Source organism: Antennarius striatus, chromosome 16, assembly GCF_040054535.1.
Source record: "Antennarius striatus isolate MH-2024 chromosome 16, ASM4005453v1, whole genome shotgun sequence".
Lineage (NCBI taxonomy): Eukaryota > Metazoa > Chordata > Actinopteri > Lophiiformes > Antennariidae > Antennarius > Antennarius striatus.
In genome coordinates, this window is record NC_090791.1 from 452501 (window position 1) to 474700 (window position 22200).

Consider the following 22200-nt stretch of genomic DNA (forward strand, 5'->3'; position numbering starts at 1 on the left):
GACGGCAGCTCCGAATCGTTTCTTCCTCCTGATTCATTTCTGCTCATTTTTCAGCGTCGTGCTTTACAACAAGGCCGCGTTATAGATAATATATTGTAGTTTATAGATTATAGATTATATATTATACATTATAAATGATAGATTATATATTATAAATTATAGGTTATATATTATATATTATATAGTACACATTATAGATTATATATTATAAATTATATATTATATATCATAGATTTTATATAGTACACATTATAGATTATATATTATAAATGATATATTATATATTATAGATTGTATAGAGTACACATTATAGATTGTATATTATAGATTATATATTTTAGATTATGTATAATTAGCTGACTTCATTGCATTATAGATTATATATAGTTCGCTGACTCCAACACGTTCTAGATTATATCATTTGCTGATTGTGATGCGTTATAGATTATATATAGTAAAATGAGACTGACACATTATAGATTATATATAACAAGCTGACGCTGATGTGTTATAAATTATTTATTATAGATTATATATAGTACGCTGACTTTAATGTATTACAGATTCTATATTATAGATTATATATATCACGCTGACACGAACACGCCGGCCTCGCCGCCACACAAACCGCTGATGGCGTGGATTTACAGCTGCGTCACGTTTAATGACAAGTTAAATCAGCGACCAATCGACGGCGGAGTTTAACAACATCCCGCCACGACACATTATTTTAAGTGTTCCTGTAAAAAAGCCATTATGAATATAAAACACCTCAAATTATTGTAATATCCTGATGAAAAGGAAAAGTTCATCTGCCCCCCCCCAGCAGCCCCCAGGTCATAAAGCGAGGCTGTAAATCCACACGGAGCGTCATGCGTGTAAAAGTCCAAGAGTCAAATCTGCCCCCGCAGGAACGCCCCGATCGCGTTACGTTTTCACCCAAAGAAGCAGAATAACGTCTCCTGACCTTCTGCCATCATCAGTGTGCTGGGGGGGGGGGGGGGGCATTACCTCAGGCCTCAGCAGCTTTCAGGGTGGCGGGACCCGAGGGGGGGGGCCGGCACTGGGATCAATGGCCGATGCCGTCGATACGGCGTGAATCCACACACACACACGCACTGAGGGGGGGCTGACATTCACGCCGTCGCAACGCGTCCAGGAGCATCATGGGATTCCACCGGGCGGGTCCGCGTCAGTGACGCGCGTTTGAGGCGCGACACACGTGTGGGGATTAGAGCCGCGTTCTCCGTGACGCGTTAATTCACTACCTGTGATATCAGCCCATTATAATCCCATTATAATCCCATTATAATCCCATTATAATCCCGTCACGCCGCGCGGCGAGGAGATCCCCGTGAACCGAACGCCGCTAATGGAGCCGCTTCATTATTATTATTACATTAATGAAGTGAATGGAATCGTTCTCTGGGTGACGAAGACGCTGGAACACGTTCTCCTTCCATTAGCAGAAAAAAATAAGAATCAGGAGCAGAGAGACGCCAGCAATGAACCTCCCGCCGCGCCCCCGTCCAATCCGGGCCTCCCCTCCACGAGGCCCCGCCCCCAGAGGGAGGCGTGATGAAGACACCTGACTGAACTCAACCTGAATACAAAGATGAAAGGATTTGAAACCGGATCCGTTCAGTGACGTTGGACCTGCATACGGATCAATCAATGGATCAATCAATGGATCAATCAATGGATCAATCAATGGATCAATCAATGGATCAATCAATGGATCAATCAATGAATCAATCAATGAATCAATCAATGGATCAATCAATGGATCAATCAATGAATCAATCAATGAATCAATCAATGAATCAATCAATGAATCAATCAATGGATCAATCAATGAATCAATCAATGAATCAATCAATGGATCAATCAATGGATCAATCGATTGATCGGCCGCAAACCAAACAGCAACTCCTGATCAGGTTATTGGATTTTCTTTTTTATTTAAAACGCGCTCCGTCACACCCGGAGACGGCCCCCATCGAGGAGAGGGGGGGTCGCGTCCCGTCAGCGCGCCCCCCCCCCCCCCGTCCATTCTGGAGTGGCGTGGAACCGTTTTACGGGGAGCGTCTCCAACAGGAAGTGGTTCTGGATCATCTGATGCCGGCGCCACTTCCGTTTTGTAGCGTAAACACCCCCCCCCCACAACACCCCCGTCATGAGATGCATAATTTAGAGGCGCTGAGAGCAGCGGCGAGAACATCAGTGGAGAAACGCTGCTCCCCTGGGGGGGGGCACCATTACATTCAATCGTCAGGAACCCATTTCACCACAGCGCTGCGCCGGGGGGGGGGGGGGGGGGGGGGCACCGCAGGTAAGGGGGGAGGGGCTAAAGCAGAGCCTGGGCAGCCTTGAGCAGATGACTCCGCGGCCTCACGTGCTAACATGTTAGCCTCACGTGCTAACATGTTAGCCTCACGTGCTAACATGTTAGCGTGACATTCACGTATGATGATACTTAATAAAGGTTTCCTGTTTCAACTGAAACATTTTTGGAACCAAACATCAGCAGGTAGACGATTCCTTCATTTAAGCTCCTCCCCCTCAGACACCTGGGGGGTCCTCCCACCCCAACAGACACAACAGAACCAGAACCAGGGGGGCGTTCCTGTCACATGGTTCCTCTGCACCAATCAGACGTCGGTGAAAACACCAACTGTTGTTTTGTTTGTTGTAAATAAATGGATTCGGGGAAGCGGGGGGGGGGGCAGACGGGGCTAACTGACACGCGTGTCACATTGTGGGGGCTTTAAGGGAGAATTATTCATCATGGGACCCCCTCGCTGCTGAATATTTCCGTTTCTAGTGGGGCTTAAGCAGCGTCCGCATCGCTGGGGGGGGGGCAGGTTGGATGGCCGTCATGAAAACTACATGAGCCCCGCCCCCTCCCCTCCCTCACGCCCCCCGGCCCCGCTGGCGTGTGCTCGTAAACACGCGGCTGACACCAGATGAAGCGGCGCTCCTCATGACCCGGAGGAGAGGGCGGGGTCGAGGGGCGTGGCTTCGGGACCCCGGCCCCCCTGGCCCGTCGGGGGCCCCACAGAGACTCATGAAGTCCCAGGCACAATTTTGCGTCAGTCCGGCGGCGGGGGCCTGCTGTCAGCGCTTCAGTCCCTGTGACGGGGGGGGGATTAGGGTCATAAATCCGCTGGAAGCGGTCAATAACCTATAACACTAACGTCACTCTGCTGCCATTAGTTTTACAGCGGGGGGGGGGGCACACTGTTGCTGGGGCCGCTTTAAGTCACACCGCCGCTTTACACTCCCCCCATTGATTGAGAGGAGTCTATAACGAGCTCTGAACGGAGCCCCCCAGCCGTAAAGACAAAGAGACACCGCCCGATTGGACGACGAAGGGTTAAACATCAACAAATAAACCATTCATTGATCCATTCATTCATTGATCCATTCATTCATTGATCCATTCATTCATTCATCACAGCAGAAGGCATGAAAAATAACTTATAACAGTAGCGATCGATCGGATTCAGATCGATCGTCCTAAACCAGGATCAAAGCTTATAATAATAATGATGATAGAAACAATAACAATAATAACAATAATAATAATAACAATAATAATAATAATAATAACATTATTATTATTATTATTATTGTTATTATTATTGTTGTTATTAATTTAAATACTGGAGGTACAAAACATCTGATGTTCATTTTGGCTTCATTCAAAATAAAACTGCAATTTTCAGTGTTAAATATATTTTTTAATATTTTATATTTTTAATTGTTTTATTTTTCTATTTTTTAGTTTTTAGTCTTTAGTCATATTATTCTGTGTTTTATATTTTTTTAGTCTTTTCTATGTTTTAGTGTTTTATATTATTTGGTCTTCTATATTTTTTAATGTATATATTTTTAAGTGTTATATATTTTTAGTGTTTTATATTTTTAGTGTTTTATATTTTTAGTCTTTTATATCTGTTAATGTTTAATATTATTTAGTCTGTTATAATTTTAAATGTTTTAATCGGGTCTGAATAAAAATGCGTTTCTAAAGCTAGAGGCTGACTCATGTTTGTGTTTCACGCCGCGGCGCTTTAGCTTACACCATGTGATCACACCTTTAATGATCACCTATCGCTGCATTGATGACACGTCAGCAGGATGTTCCAAATAAGGACGTAGCGATACTACAATCACCTGCCTTCCTATTGGCTGATGTTCTTATTTTATTCTTGGAGTTAGCTGCTAACTTTTCCTGGCTGCTAATTAGCCACTAATTCTTACTAGCTGCTGACCGTTACCGGTGCTAATTGCTACCAGATGCTAGCTGCTGCTTATATAACAAGTCATTAACACGTCCTAGTCGCCGTGACAACAACAACAACCAGTTGTGGTGGCCCCGCCCACGTGCCGCTGGTGGTGTCGACCTCACACCATCAGATTGTTTCGGCGCTCGGCGTGTAAATCGTCCTCGGGCTCCTGATCCCTGATTGGAGGATTCAGGCCTGCGGACAGATTTGTGACATCATAAATAGTTCAGGAGCCGCTGCTGGTCGCTGCTCACGGGGGGGGGGGGGGGGGGGGGCAAGATGGACTCCATCTTTTTTCCCGACAGTTAAAATGGAAAATAAAAAATATTTGGATGTTGGCAGCGGAACGAGGGGGGGGCTGTTTCCTGGACGTCTTCCTGACACACCTGCACTTCCTGATCCTCCATTCCACCTGTGATACACGTGAGCTAACGCGCGGTGATGCTAAAGCGCGGTGATACACGTGAGCTAACGCGCGGTGATGCTAAAGCGCGGTGATACACGTGAGCTAACGCGCGGTGATGCTAAAGCGCGGTGATACACGTGAGCTAACGCGCGGTGATGCTAAAGCGCGGTGATACACGTGAGCTAAGACGTGGTGATGCTAACGCGCGGTGATACACGTGAGCTAACGCGTGGTGATGCTAACGCGTGGTGATACACGTGAGCTAACGCGCGGTGATGCTAACGTGTGGTGATACACGTGAGCTAACGCGTGGTGATGCTAACGCGCGGTGATACACGTGAGCTAACGCGCGGTGATACACGTGAGCTAACACATGGTGATGCTAACGCGCGGTGATACACATGAGCTAACGCGCGGTGATACACGTGAGCTAACACGTGGTGATGCTAACGAGCGGTGATACACGTGAGCAAACGCGCGGTGATACACCTGAGCTAACACGTGGTGATGCTAACGTGCGGTGATACACGTGAGCTAACACGTGGTGATGCTAACGCGCGGTGATACACCTGAGCTAACACGTGGTGATGCTAACGCGCGGTGATACACGTGAGCTAACACGTGGTGATGCTAACGCGCGGTGATACACGTGAGCTAACACGTGGTGATGCTATCGTGCGGTGATACACGTGAGCTAACGCGTGGTGATGCTAACGCGCGGTGATACACGTGAGCTAACGCGCGGTGATACACGTGAGCTAACATGTGGTGATACACGTGAGCTAACACGTGGTGATGCTATCGTGCGGTGATACACGTGAGCTAACGCGTGGTGATGCTATCGTGCGGTGATACACGTGAGCTAACGCGTGGTGATGCTATCGTGCGGTGATACACGTGAGCTAACGCGTGGTGATGCTAACGCGCGGTGATACACATGAGCTAACGCGTGGTGATGCTAACGCGCGGTGATACACGTGAGCTAACGCGTGGTGATGCTAACGCGCGGTGATACACGTGAGCTAACGCGTGGTGATGCTAACGTGCGGTGATACACGTGAGCTAACGCGTGGTGATGCTAACGCGCGGTGATACACGTGAGCTAACGCGTGGTGATGCTAACGCGCGGTGATACACGTGAGCTAACGCGTGGTGATGCTAACGCGTGGTGATACACATGAGCTAATGCGTGGTGATGCTAACGCGCGGTGATACACGTGAGCGCTGTAGCCGCCGCTTTAAGATCCAATCTTTCCAGCGACTGGATTACAGGATATCAGGAGCATCTGGCCCCCGTCTGCGCTGGAGCGGGAGGACGGCGGCGGCCGATGGATACACCTGCAGGCGATGAAGTGATTCACACACGGACGAGGAAGACAAGACGGTTCATTAAGGCAGGACCAGAAGCCTTTGTGCCGGCTGTCATCGCTCAGCGGCGCTCGCGTGTTCCGGCTCGCGCACCTTTATGTGGCGACCAATAAAAACCACGGCTGTAAATAAACAGCGGCGCCGCACAAAAGAGCCGTGGCGCCGCTGCCTCACCATGATGGTGATTGCATTTGGATAAAGGAGCGTAAAACAGTGGAGATGCGGTCGCCACGGCGACGTGTCACCGCCTCACCGGGAGACACCTCCAACCGCTGACACTACAGCGCACAGCGGCAGCACACGCGTGTTAGCGGTGCACACGCCTTCTGCCGCAACGCCGCTACGGAGGGGGAGGGACCGGCGTGAGAGACTTGTGGAGTTAGCGGCGACGCAACAGGCCGACGCCGAAACGTAAAATAAATAAGACGGGAAAATAATTAGCAGCAAATGGAATCTGGCAGCGGAAACGACTTCTGCTGGAGAACACTCTGAATTAGAGGGGGGGGGGGGGGGGGGCGTGTCTGAAATGAATCAGTGCTGAGAGAAGCAGTTTCCTCTTTATATTAGCTGAAGGGGGGCATTCTGGGCCACGGCGCCGGATTTGCCAAGAAATGATTTTCTGCTTCTTCCAGGCCTTAAAGATGAAGAAATAAACAAAGTTTTATTAGAGCGGTTTGTCGGCGTCGCCGTCCAGCGATACGTATCGACATCCTGCAGGTGTGGAGCAGGTGACGCTGGGCGGACAGGGGCCCCCCGCCCCCGCCGCAGGGCGCTACTTATATAGAAACACTTAACGTTTATAAACACATATATAAACATTTAACATATAGTGTATATATATATATTTATATATGTTATGTGTGTATATAAATGTTATGTTAATACATGTGTGTTTACATGTTTATCAATGTAAAAACATATCAACTCTTAACGTAAATAAACACACATGTAAAATGTTTATATATATATATATGAATATGTTATATGTTGATATTAATGTTATATTTTTATATATATGTGTTTACATTTATGTTTAAATATGTAAACACACACATAAATATTCAATATACATAGGAACACGTTCTGTATGTATGTAAAAATGTAAAACATAAAAACATAAATGTTACATTTTTCCATGTGTTACATTTATATATGTTAAATGTTCCTCTGTGTTTATGTTATATATTATTATATATATTGTATTTCCATAATGTGGGGGTTCAGTCGGGGGAACGTTTCTGGGGACCAACTTGCGTCTCAAACAGTGTTTTTGTCTATTTTTGGTTTCAGACACATTCGTGGGGCAAACCTGAACGTTTGCCCCAGTTTGTTCGTTCGTTTCGCCGCCCGTTAATATTTAATCACAGGAGGCGTCTGATTGGCTGCCGTCTCTCCTCTCAGAGAAGTGATGGAGAAACGTCGTCTGGTGTTATGGGGGGGGGGTTGGTGCACTCCGGCAACCCTAACCCTAACCCCGCCCCCCCCAATCCACCCCCCCTCCACATCGGAGCTGATACGCGTGTTGACAGCGGCGAGGTAAAATGGCCGCTCCACCGGCGCCGGAGCCCCCGGCCGACCCGAGGCAGATCCAGTCCCCCACCATTACGGCCGGACTCCTTATTGTGTTCAGGCATTAAGCGGCGCCGGGCCGGAGTAGCCCCCGCAGGAGGACATAACGGCGCAGCTGGATAATGACTTTCCCTGGGAGGCTGACCATGTGTGCTAACGCGCTAATGATAGCAGCTGCAATAAGCAGCGCCGCTACGGCGGCCCCATCTATTTCCTGGGCCAAACTCACCGGTGATTTCCCCCGTGTCGGTGTGTCTGTAGTTTAAGAACCCCCCCCCCTAATCTCTTCATCAGCTGTGGGCTGTATCAAAGCTGACGGCGGTGAGAACCTGCTGTCAGACTCTGATCACAATTAGCGGCTCTCGACCCGTCGGGCCCCTGGGGGTCCGGCCGGATCCAACACCATCTCTGTTAGCGCCGCCGCTAAGCTACTGATGGCTAATGATCCTCCGGAGCACACGGGGGGAGGGGGGGGATTCCTGAAAACAATCCTTCCATCCCAGTACTCAGAATCCACCCTGGAAGCCCCGCCTCCTGATCCCGGCCGGCCAATCAACGCTCAGCTGATGTAACGGCGCCGCTAAAGAGGCGCCGACGGTGTTCAGATCACAGAATGCGGCGCGGGGCGTTAATGACCTCTGCGCCCGTCTCCGCCTCCAACATGTAAATAGAGGAAGATCATCGCAGAAAAGACACGCCCACTGACGCGCTGCAGCCAATCGCCTGCAGAGCGGAGCGCCGCCTCGAGTTTCATGTACAACTGATGTCGGAGGAGTTGCCGTGGAGACGTCTGAAGTTATTACAGCCTTCGGGTAAAGCGGCGACGGCGGTGGGACGGTGGGGGGGCGTCGGCCTGTGGTGGGCGGAGCAGTGGCTAATGACGGCGTGTTGGGGAGCGTTAACGGCTCGACGTGATGCGACCCCCAATGGTCCGTATGAGATCACCGATCAATTAATACACTGGACCCCACGCCCAGACAGGCCCCGCCCCCTGCCGCCGCCATACGACGCAGCGCTGTACGCTCCAGGCTAGCCTTCAGCTAACCTACATGCTATCACACGCTGCGTAGACCGGAGCTGCTCATGCCTTGGGGATGGGGTGAGGTGGGGGCGGGGCCACCCCCACTAACGACCCCGTCCCTGCGGATTAACATTAATGCCCCGGCGCCACGTGAGCCGCCTGCGGCGCTCTGGCCGGGGGAGTCCAACGTAAAGCATCACCGTATTACCCACAATCCCCATTACCACCAGCTCCACTCCACAGCCAGGACCCTGCACTGCTCAATTATTCATGGCGCTGGGGGGCGGGGGGGGCAGACGCAGCCTCTCCTCCATCGCTAATGCAGAGGAGCAGCAATCCACCGGCCGCCGCCGCCACCGCGGGAGGAGGAGCCTCCACTTCCTCCAATCACCAGCAGGTCTGGTGGTGGGGGGGGTTCCGCAGATGACCAGACGTACATATGGGGGGGGGCACCCATGGGTCCCATGCATAACCCGGGACGTCTCTGTGCACACATTCATCTCCATCAGGGGCAACAGGGACATGTAAGCCAAAGGTAATTGCCCCGGATAAGAACATCTGCTCTGTGAATAAATATTCTAATGAGGGGCGCTCGCAGGTCCCCCCCGCCTGACGCTCGGCTGACGGGCCCCCCCGGGGGGACCGCAGGTAACGCTCGCCACCTGCGGTTCAAGCAGGAGGCGGGGCCATCTCCTCCGGTTGACCCATCTCCTCCGGTTGACACACGCACCGCCATACGGGGGGGACGTGGGGGTAAATCATCGGCCCCGGCGTTCCCGCTGGGCTCCTCCGAACGTTCTGCCCGACAGGAAGTGGCGCCAATAAATCCAGACGTTCACTTCCTGTTTGAGCAGCGGAAAAGTTCTGCAGACGCTAAAACTTTCTCCACATCCTGTTCGTCTCTGATTATTTTTCACTTCATAAATTTTTTAATCTAAAGGCTGGAGAACGGTTTGAAGGGCTGCTGATCCCCCCCACCCCCCTAACGCCCCCCCACGGCGCCGACACGCCATTGGCTCAGCTCGATGTTATTAATGCTGCTTTGGGTTTAATACGCTGTTGATTGTCAACAATTAACAACAAACAACGTCTGATTGATGAGAAGAAACGGATGTTTGTCAACAAACAAACAAACAAACAAACTGGTTTTCTGCCCATCGACTGAAAACCTTTGATCGCTTTTGTTTTTTATCAGTTGTTTAGTCAACAATTTTCCAGCATTAATAAACAACATAAAAACAAATGATGTTGAAGAAGCGACATAAACAGAATCTGACAATCTGGACACGATACCCCCCCAGCCCTGTGCCCCCTCCCATCTCATAGACGGAACATTCACTGGTTTCATGTGGCTCCTGTGATCATTCAGACGTGATGGAGGAAAACGATCCAATGAGGAGCCGTTCATCCAGTTAACCGTCCAATAGCAGCGAGCAGCACAAAGCAATAAGAAGATTACACAACTGGAATGAAGCCCCCGTGGCCCCGCCCAGAAATATACACCAGAGAAGGGGCGGCGGCTCCTGAGCGACCCGACCAGCATTAACAGAACCACCACTGGAACCAGCAGCACTGGAACCATCAACACTGGAACCATCAACACTGGAACCATCAACACTGGAACCATCAGAACTGGAACCATCAGAACTGGAACCATCAGAACTGGAACCATCAACACTGGAACCATCAACACTGGAACCAGCAGCACTGGAACCATCAGGATTGGAACCATCAACACTGGAACCATCAGAACTGGAACCATCAACACTGGAACCATCAGAACTGGAACCATCAGAACTGGAACCATCAGAACTGGAACCATCAGAACTGGAACCAGCAGCACTGGAACCATCAACACTGGAACCATCAGCACTGGAACCATCAGGATTGGAACCAGCAGCACTGAAACCATCAGAACTGGAACCATCAGAACTGGAACCATCAGAACTGGAACCATCAGAACTGGAACCAGCAGCACTGGAACCATCAGCACTGGAACCATCAGCACTGGAACCATCAGGATTGGAACCAGCAGCACTGAAACCATCAGAACTGGAACCATCAGAACTGGAACCATCAACACTGGAACCATCGGCACTGGAACCATCAGCACTGGATTCAGCACTTCATGATGAGGCCATGTTGAAATGGGACGCCCCCCGCCCCTCCCAGAGCTACAGTTTCCTCCGTCCCGTCTGTGGACGCGTCCGGCTGCTGCTTCATGTTTTACTACCAAGTTTCCTGATTGCAGCTGAGGTATGAAGCTGTAAAGCAGAAGTTATCCCCCCCCGACAGGACGCCCCCCCCCCCCGGAAACCTGAGCGGCAATCAATGAGCCGCCGTCTGCAGGAGACACCTCGCTAACTGCACCGCCGCAAAGACGTGTTGCTGCGAAACGTCGGCTTCCTGTTTCAGCAAAACTACAGAACGCAAGTTAGCAGAAACAGCGGCGACGAAAACCATCGTCGGGGGGGGGGCTTGGAAATGGCGAGCGAGGACATGGGCGTGGACACGGGTGTGGACACGGTGTGGACACGGGCGTGGACACGGGCGTGGACACGGGCGCGGACGTGGCAGCGGCGCCCGGCAGGTATTCTGCAGTGAGAACACGGGCCGATCCGACCAATCACAGCTGATCCCAGACGGAATAACGAGCGGCCGGTGAACGCAGCGCCGCACGCCACGGCCCCGAGCACTGCTGCATGCTGGGTAGTCACACTGTGTGGAACTTAAACAACAAGAGTCTCAACGGCGGCATCCCGCCGCATCCGACACGCAGGCCTCCAGCACAGCATCACACACACACACACACACACACACACACACACACACACACACACACACACACACTACATTCTGTAGGCGTGAAAACACACTGACGCATTCCTCGCACGAGGAGGTGTGAGCGGACCCGCAGTACTCACCCAGAAGTACATCATCATGGTGGAGGCGGGGCGGGCGGCGGGCGGAGACGGGCGGGCGGAGACGGGCGGGCGGAGACCCGTCGGCGTGGGCGTCAGGAGGAGTGTGGACGGAGTCCCGGTCGCCTCACAGCCCTCCTCCTCCTCTGGTTGGTCTGAACGCCTCCTTCCTCCTCGCAGCGGCTCCCGATCGCGGAGCAGAAGCGGCGGCGCTGGGGAGGTGTGTAACCTCTTTTTCTTTTGACACTCTTCCACTCCACTCGCTGGGAGCCGTCCCCCCTCCCTCGCTCCTCTCTCTCTCCCCCCCTCCCTCCCTGGCTCCTCTCTCTCTCCCCCCCCTGCGCCTCCTCCTATTGGTGGAGGAGGGACCGGTGGCTAGCGCGCGGCGGCGCTGGAGCGGCGGCGCCTGACAGCTGCCCCCAGCGCTCCTCCGCCGGAGACGAGCCCCCGACGCACCGCCGTCCTGCAGACGGAACCGTAGGACTCCCGGTGGGGGGGTCCGTGTGGGGGGGTCCGTGTGGGGGGGTCCGTGTGGAGGACTAACTCTTCTTCTGTCCGCCCGTGGGGGGGGCGCTGCGCTGAAGTTGTGTCGGTCTGAGAGGAAGACGAGGCTGAAGAGGAAACACGGGGGGGGGTCTCAGAAACCTGCCTCAGGCAAAGGGGGGGGCACAGCCTGCTCTCCCTCCTCGTCTGCAGCCTCTCTCACGCGGCGGCGGGTCGGCGTGCGGACGCATCGGAGGCCAGATGGACGGTTTTACATTACGGGGGGGGGCAGCAGGGGGGGCGGGGGAGGGGCTCCAACAATGAGCCTGCCTCAGCAATTTTCCAAACGAATCATCAATACCCGACCGGAGCGCTCTGAGCGTTAACCCCGTGGCGTCCAGGCTGGGGGGAGCGTCCTGGGGGGGAGGGGGCGGAGCCTACGGGACGCTCGCCGCCATGGAGAAGTTCTCCGGTTCCGTCAGTCACAACCCCCCCCGGGGGCCTCGTTCATGACTGTCGCCTTACATTCATCTCCCCTCAGGAGGCTGGAGGCGGAGCTTAGAAACCACCCAACCAACCACAGTCAGCGCTGGAGGCTCCTCCCGCCGCGTCCCGCTGCACGTCCATCGGCCGTCGTCTCCACCAATCGGCCTCATCAGTGAAGTCAGAGCCTGTTCATAAATAACTGAGGGAGGTGGGAGAGACGGGGGGGCAGACGGGCGGGGGCAGCGTGGTCGGGGGCTGGGGGCACTTAGGGCTGGAGAGATTAGGAAACACGGACCGGCTGCATCCCATAATCCCCAGACTCCTTTCCAGGAATCCTCTTCAATCACAGATGAAAAATGGAATTCAGGTGACACCGCGCCGGGGGGGGGCGCCCCCCTCCCAGCATGCATTTCTCCACCAAGAATGGTTCAGACTCCCCAACGAAGTGTAGACGCTCCCCGGTGACGCCGTCCGTTACCCAGAATTCACCAAGGAAGAGGAGGAGGAAGAGGACACTGATGATGTCACCAAGCCCCACCCCCAAACCCGGCCTCCAGGGTCCCACCAGAGTTCTGAGCTATCGCCATGGCGACCTGCCGTTCTCCTCATCAAACCGTGTCGGGTATCCCTCGCCACCCCATCACACGCCCCCCAGGACCAGTGGCTTAAGCTAGCTGCTGCTAGCGCTCCTCATTAGCGCCACCATGCTGTCAGACCGGGACACTCCTCCTCTTCCTCTGCTCTTCATCCAACCAGAACCCGGCTCCTCCGGTGCTGGAGCCCCGCCCCCCGCCGCGCCCCCTGGAGTAGCACGCAGGTGAACAGGAGTAATCTGATTACTCCGCAGTAGCACGATGACATCACAAATCTGCATCCAGCTCCCAGAACCCCCCCCAACCCAAACTAGACGTCTGAATCCAGCCGCCCCCCCGGAAAATAAATTCATTTAAGGATGAGCTCCTTTAATATGGATCGCCTTCGCTTAAATACCCCCAGTGCATGCTGGGACAGACGCCTGCTGGAGCGGGTCGATGACGGGGGCCGGGCTCAGGTTTCCTGGTTTTAATTTGATGTAGAGGCATATGTGCCCCCCCCCGGCTCGAGGACCGGTCCCGGTCCGGGGGTCAGTTGGTCCCGGTGTCATGTGACTACCTGCTAACAATCAGTGATGTAGTGAAGCGTGAATAAGTGAGGGATTAGTGTAGATTATCAGATTTGGAATAAAACAGTTTTCATGCTGGTTTCTGTTGCTATGGCAACAAAAACAAACAGAGGAGGGAAGCTCCTCCCCTCCTCTGTTTCTGCCTCGGTCACATGACTACCTTCTTAAAGGGGCCGCTCCAGCCGCTAACACAGAGTAGATTAGCGCTACACTGAAACAAGCTAGCAGAACGGCGTGTCGTCACGACGACGCTGCTAATAAAGTTATTCAAACTGGATTCACGTTTATCGATCCAGTTTAACGCTGGTCAGGTTCTGTTTTTGTTGGATTTATCCTCAACGGTGTGACGTTAAGGCGGACCTCTGACGGATCACATGACCTCACCCTCACGCCACAGGACGTGTTCGCCGCCCTGAGAGCCAATAAAAACGCATAAAATGAGGAGCGAAGGCGTCGGTTTTTTATCTGACACGTGTTTGTTGTCGTGATCGTCTACACGCGTGACGCTTCACGCCGCCGCCCCCCGTCTGCTGGTGGGGCTGAAACACTAGATCCATTGTGTGGCTGCGTGTGCGGCGCGGCGCTGGCGTGACGCCTCCGTGTCGACATACGTGTGGTGTTAATAATGCCGTGTTTACGCAGCGGCGTGGCGCGGCGCCGCCGCCCCAGGGCCGCCACAGCGGCGCAGTAATTAGAGGCTAGTCGCGCCTCACGCTGACACCGCTGTCGACCGCCACCCCGGGCCACGCCTTCCTGTCACAGCAGGAAGTGGCATCACACGCCCTCGCTGCTCAGCAGAGGGGGGGGGCGGGATGCTAACGGCGCCATCATCGACCTGTACCAGATGCACCTCGATTGGCTCACATTCCTCTGGTGCTGTAGCCCCGCCCCCTCCAGCAGAGGGGGGGGTCAAACATCTGGGCTGCAAGCATACATTTCCCACAATGCAACAGACAAGGGATTTCACTACAGATGTCATCTGAACACCTCCATCAGCGCTTTGCTGAGGACTTATGGCCCCGCCCCCCTCATGATGTCATCGCAGTGAGGTCATCAGGGGACAAGAGTCAGCCAACGACAACCTGTAGTCACACATCCATTCATCCATTCATCCATCCAACATTTACCACTTGAAGCAAGCCCCGCCCCTTTACCCTGTAAGCCAACCAGAGCTCGTCTAGAGGAGTAAAAACCTTCCTATGAGGTGAGCTCCACTCATTTGGAGCAGACGTGACCTTTGACCCCTGGCTGTGATTGTTTTCTCCACTTCCTGTCTGCTGATGACAGGAACAGCGTTTGTGGCTAATTGGGATCTGATTGGCTGTCAGGCGTCAGGCGTGACGTCCTTATCGGCGTGTTTACTGTCAGAGAGTGACGGCTGCAGAGGATGTGTCGCTGGCGCTATACGTTCTGTGTGTCATAGAGGCCCCGCCCCCCACCGCCGCCCCCCCCTTTGCACACGCCGCTCGGCGTCTCCGCCTGACATTAATTGATAATCAAAGACGGCCCACATGAGACATTTATCAGATCAACTGAATTATCTATTTAATGGAACCCAATTATCCCGACCCCCCCGCACCAATCAGCAGTGGCCCCGCCCCCTGATGACAGCTGCCGCTGCACGTCGGATCAATAAACAGCATTGATGAGGACTCACGACCCGGTAGAACCCAAGTAATTAACAGGAGGAAACGCCGGAGGCGGGGCTTACCAGTCTGGTGAAGAGGGGGACGCCCAGGTGCCACAGGTGATCGCTCAGCAGGCCGCTGTACACCACGTTCCCAAAGACGGCGATGCTTCCTGTCTTACACGAGTTTCCTGTGGGACACAGAGAGACGGTCAGGACCAGGACCAGGACCAGGACCAGGACCAGGACCAGGACCAGAACCAGAACCAGGACCAGAACCAGGACCAGAACCAGGACCAGGACCAGAACCAGGACCAGAACCAGGACCAGAACCAGGACCAGAACCAGGACCAGGACCAGGACCAGAACCAGAACCAGGACCAGAACCAGGACCAGGACCAGGACCAGAACCAGGACCAGGACCAGAACCAGGACCAGAACCAGAACCAGAACCAGGACCAGAACCAGAACCGAGGAGGAGGAGGAGGTCCAGTCAGAGAAAATATCACAAAGCATCATCGATTGGTAGAAATATTGATCGCTCCGTCCACCTCACATTTAACGACCCATACGATCAGCTGATCAGTGATCAATACCGCTGCAGGGCGGACCCTGACCGATCCGGGTGTGATGACACCTGAGGGGGTCGGACCGGAGCACCCAGAGCTCAGGCCTCCTGAGGGGAGGGGCTAGGACCGGGCCCCGCCCCCAGACCAGGACCTGTGTGAGATGTTTACGCTACGCTGTTTACAAACAACGCCTTTGTTGACTTTTGAAATTTAAATTTTTCATGAGATCATTAATGTTTACATGGAGGCCACGCCTCCTCCAGGCAGAGAGCCCGCCTCCCAGCTATGACGTCATCACCAGGAACCAAATCACACTTCTGTGGAAAATTTTTCCGTCCTTCTGGAACCGGTGCCCCCCCAGAAGGAGCCCCCCCAAAACACACACGTAAACATTGTGTGTAAACACACATCTATGTGCCCCCCCCCCCACACACACGTAAACATTGTGTGTAAACAAACATGTAGGTGCCCCCCCACACACACACACGCGTGTCCCCTGGAGCGCGCCGCGCGCGGGGTACCGGGTCCCGGTTGGAGCGCGTGCACAAAGGCGGGCTGCAGCGCGGGGGGGTGGGGTGGGGGTGGGGGTTGGGGGGGGGGGGGCTGAGCAGCACATGAATAATTTAAACAGAAAGTAAAAACCGCCCATTAAAGTGTCAGCGCGCGCTCGCTGCGGCGCGCGTGCGCATTACTGTTATTAATGGGCTTCGCTTGGAGGGGGGGGCGGAGGGGGGGGGGGGCACCGCCTCAGCGTCATGGCTGCGCTGCTGCCCCTCCCCCCTCCAGCTGATTCCGGTTACATCATCAACGGATGCGGATCCGTTCACATCGGCTCGTGATCCGCGTCCCCCCTAGTGCCCCCCCCCGGAATGAGGTCACCGCCGTGCTGTAAGTACAGCCGGTAAACAAGCTACCGGCCTCTGATCCCCGTTACCGGCGCCGGTCGACACGTGACCATCAGCGGGAAAACCAAACGGAACGAGCGGCGGTGCGTTCACGGTCCACCGGAAGTCACAGGCTGAAGACACGCCCCCCACCTGCCGCTCCGCTCGGGCTTTAATGAATAGTTAATGCACGAAATCCAGAGTCACGTGTCAACAGCTACACAACGACGCCCCGCCCCCTCCCGCAGGCCCCGCCCCCAGACGCTGCAGAGTACTTTTTCTGTTGATAAAAAATGGATTACCTCTGCATGTTTGCACCGCAGCCCCATCTGCCCCCCCCCCCAACAACAGCAGCTCAAACTGATGACGTGTTGCTTATGGGCGCGCGCCCGGCCGTTAATGATCCTTTTTTTTTGGTCGTTAATCCCGGTTTAGGGCCCTTCTCACCGGCTGGGGTCCTCTCATCTGCAGACTCACAGCACCGGGCCGCGTCCGGTTAATTATTAATGTGTGTGTGTGTGTGTGTGTGTGTGTGTGTGTGTGTGTGTGTGTGTGTGTGTGTGTGTGTGTGTATCTCAGACAGGACAGACTGAATCAGAATCGATCGGTTTGATCGACCGGACTGATCACCTGCGGCTGCAGGTGCGTTCAGGGCCGCCCGGTGAGTCCGGACAAACAGACACCAGGAAGTAACGATTAGAACGAAGAAAAAAAATAGAGCATCTGTGACGTCACGGATGGAACACTCCTGTCTGTTTACGTCACAGTTCAACTTCTCTTCGGATGTGTGAACAATAAAACTTTATTGACACCAGCTTTATGTTTGATGTCATCCTTAATGTGATGATGTCACTTCCTGTTAGCGGCAGCAGCCACAACAAATCTGTCCAAATAAACTGTTTGTTTGTTTGTTTGTTTGTTTGTTTGTTGGTGGGATTAAACAACAACAAAAACGAGTGATTACTGGAGCTGATATTGATGAGAATTTTACTAGATTGTCCTCTTTCTTTAGCGCTGCTAGGCTAACACTGTGCAGCTAATGTTTAGAGTAAATTAAATTCAGTGTCAACAAGTTCCTGTTTATAGATTTATCACCTAATAGAATGTATATTATTATTACAATTAATATTATTAGTATTTATCATTATTATCATCATGATCATCAATTATTATGATCTATTATCATTATTATGATCTATTATCATTATTATTATTATTATTATTATTATTATTATTATTATTATTATCCTTACCATTATTATTATTACTGTTTAAAACAGACATGAATCAATCAATCACCTCCAGTCTATTAAATTGTCTAACTGGATAAAATTAATGTAGGAATTAAATACTTTGATTTATTGATGACTCCAGTTTGAACAATAATATTAATTTTATAATAGTTTTACAGCTGTGATCGGCAGCTTGAGGCCTGAGACGCCTGAAGCTTCGTCTTTAGTCTGTAAGGATTTTTGAAAGTCCAGTAAATAATCTCTCATCCTCAGAATTATGTTTATGTTACAAACAAACAAACAAACAAACAAACAAACAAACAAACAAACAAACAACAGGCAGGTAACCAGCAGATGAACGACGGGACCGGATCAGAACCAGGTTCTGTCCAGAACAAACAGCCTCCTGGATGTTAATGAATTAACCAGGTTGAACAGACAGAATGGACGCCGGTTATTGATCGGGTGATTGATTAGTTCATTGATTTATCTCCAGTTATTTCTTGATTGTTTCTCTTCGCTGAGCAGAACGATTCCAGCTTCCTGCTGCTCTAACGGTTATTGATGGATAATGGAAACTCCTCTCTGGTTGTACGTTCTGGTGTCCGTTGTTATTTAGATGTATTTGTTTGTTTGTTTGTGTGGCCGGTGCCCCCCCCCCCCCCGGTGGAGGAGCTTGAAGCGTTGGACTCCAGAACGCTCCCGTTCTAGCAACCAAGCACATTGCTGCTGCAATGCAATAAGGGAAAACAACACTTTTAATAATTCAGGCCCTGAGACCGTGAGGAGGGGGTGTGTGGGGGGGCCGAGGGTTTGGGGGGGGGTTGGGTGGAGGGAAGACATCTTAAAGTACCGCAGAATGGCTCATTTAGCTCCTGCTACGCATTATTAAAGTTGTATCGAACCCCCTCCTGGGTCTCTCCCAAAGTTTTTTCTTTCATTCCCCCCCCCTGCCCCCCCCACCAAACGCCTGCGAGGGAACCAATAACGGCGAACAGCATTTATAAACGACAGAGCATCCTGCACCTCAGAGGAGGGGGTAAATAATGGTGTAGCTCTTAATCTCTTTCACCCCCGTCCTTCGGTCCGGCGTCCGTCAGCGCCGCATCCTGATTGGACGCCACCGAGGAGCCTCTAAGGCGGAGCCTCTAAGGCGGAGCCTCTAAGGCGGAGCCTCTAAGGCGGAGCCTCTAAGGCGGAGCCTCTAAGGCGGAGCCTCTAAGGCGGAGCCTCTAAGGCGGAGCCTCTAAGGCGGAGCCTCTAAGGCGGAGCCTCGTGTTCAGATTATTCTCCCCTCTCGCTGAAACCAGCACACATACAAACGGTGGGGGCTGAACCTCAGATTGAGTCGTAAACGGGCGTCGCCGTGGCGATGATGGTACCGTTAAGGATGCGTTCAAAGGCTCTGGAATCGTCTTTCTGACGCTGACGGGGGGGGGGGGACTGGGGGGTAGATCCGCTGTGGAAACACGATACATCAACGCCGCGCAAAGCTCATCGGATGCTAACCATTAGCATCTCAACAACCTGTGGGACGGCCTGTCCAGCGGCTTCCTGTTGGGGGCGGGGCTTTAATCCCAGCCTCTTCCATCGCAGCATTTCTCTCCGTCGTCCGCTAGCCTCAAGCTCCTGCTAACAGCGCCGCTAGCGCCATTTGGGTTCGAGCTAGCGATGCTAAGAGACGAGCTGGATGAAGTCAGAGAACGACAAACAACAACAAACAACAACGAACAACAAACTACCTGCTGAACAAACAGGAAGCCACGGGTTCTGAACGCCCCCCCCTGCTGGGACCTCCAGTCACTCCCGTTAATCCATTTTAACACAGAACAACAAACAGGCTCCTCCCTTCTGCCGCCTGGACCTTCATCATCTGACGGGGGGGGGGCTCATCTTCATCATCAAAGTGAACCAACCCATCACACATCAAAGCTATGCTAATTAGCCACGCTGCTAAGTGGGGTTACTGCAGGGGCGATCAGGGACCGTCTCCCTCCCCACAATGTTCACATACAGTCGACCCCCCCACTGCTTTCATGGTGCCCCCCCTCCTCTCCAGCACATTTCTGTAAATTCATTTTAATGACTTCAGAATCAGGAGCTACAGCAGACTCTCAGGGTGCTAGCACCCTGCTAGCACCCTGCTAGCACTCTGCTAGCAGGGTGCTAGCAGGGTGCTCGTGGCCATCGTCACGGCGACTCGTCCTGGTCAGCTGGCAGGAGCAAATGAACGATCCAGCTCCAAACGAACAAACAACTGAGGACAGAAAGCAGAGGCTGTTCAGATGGGGGGGCATGGGGGGGTCGTGGGGCGGGGGGCGGAGCTCATCAGACTATTGATCGCTAGCGGTCCTGCTTCACACCCGTATAAACAATCCCTCTGTCAGCCACACTGTAGGCCAACAAATGATTTTATTTCATAGATTTCTGGATTTGACTGATGAATTATTCATTGATGCTCAACCCCCGTTGGGGGGGGGGCAGGGGGCGTGGAGGGGGGGCTGAAGGGGGGAGACAAGTTCAAATCCTATCTAGTCTGTTTCTCTTCAAGTGTTTTTTTTCCCCGCTAACCTCCATCAGCCCTGCTTTGTCAACACCAGCTGACTGCGGCCCCCCAGGGGCCGCTGGGGCTCCAGCGAGCTGCCAGAAGCCCCGCCCCGCCCCCGCCACCCCCCCACGTCCAGCACTCCTGCTTCCCCGGGACCTTCTCAGTGTTGTTGAGTTTGTTAACGCTGAGAAACGGAGCCGTGTTGCTGCGCTAGGCTAACGGCTGTTAGCTTCTGCCTGGGGGGTCACAGGTGGACCCCCCAGTCGTCCAGCTGTGGGGGCCGACTGAGTGGCGGCTCATTCTGGTGGGGGTCCAGCGCCGCCTTTCGAGGCGCGTCGACTTTGATGTCGTTTCCGGAGGGCGGGGCCAGGGAGTGGAGGCGGGGCCGCGGAGCAGAGGGAGGGGCCAGGGAGTGGAGGGAGGGGCCAGGGAGTGGAGGGCGGGGCTGAGGAGCGGAAGCAGCATCCCCAGAGCCACGGGGGAGGGCTGCTGGATCCGGTGTCGGGCCGAGGCGTTCTCAATTGCCCCCTGGGGGGCAGAGAAACCAGGTCAACTGAGGGGGGAATTGTGCCGTTATCTTCATGAGGCAGCGGCGCAGCGCTCGTGAGCAGCGCCGTTATTGGGGGGGGGGGGGGTGGACTACAGTAATCCACTTCATGTTCACTAATGAATCACTATTCAAGGACCGGGCCGAGGGCGGGGCCGACACGTGCACGCCCGCGCTGACATCCCGTCGCCGCGGCGATGCAAAGTCTGTTTGTTGTGGATCCATCACAGTGATCGATTGATCGACAACACAAAAGCTAATTGATGACACACACACACACACACACACACACACACACACACACACAGACACACACACACACACACACACACACACACACACACACACACACACAGACACACACACACACACACACACACACACACACACACAGACACACACACACACACACACACACACACACACAGACACACACACACACACACACACACACACACACACACACACACACACACACACACACACACAGACACACACACACACACACACACACAGACACACACACACAGACACACACACACACACACACACACACACACACAGACACACACACACACACACACACACACACACACACACACACACACACACACACACACACACACACACACACACACACAGACACACACAGACAGACACACACACAGACACACACACACACACAGACACACAGACACACAGACACACACACACACACACAGACACACACACACACACACACACACACACACACACACACACACACACAGACACACACACACACACACACACACACACACAGACACACAGACACACACACAGACACACACACACACACACACACACACACACACACACACACACACACAGACACACACAGACACACACAGACACACAGACACACAGACACACACACACACACACACACACACACACACACAGACACACACACACACACAGACACACACACACACACACACACACACACACACACACACACACACAGACACACACACAGACACACACACACACACACACACACACACGTGCTGAAGGTGTGTGGGGGCACACACTTGCAGCTCTAA

At 53.0% G+C, this 22200-nt stretch overlaps 1 protein-coding gene across 1 annotated transcript in view; it reads right to left on the reverse strand.

The window, feature by feature from the left end:
* LOC137609981 (RNA binding protein fox-1 homolog 3-like) overlaps nucleotides 1-22200 on the reverse strand; it is a 267024-nt gene that overhangs the window by 75666 nt on the left and 169158 nt on the right. Inside the window, exon 6 of the mRNA XM_068337367.1 lies at nucleotides 15420-15526. Within this exon, the coding sequence (XP_068193468.1) occupies nucleotides 15420-15526 (107 nt within the window). The remainder of the gene's footprint in view (nucleotides 1-15419; nucleotides 15527-22200) is intronic.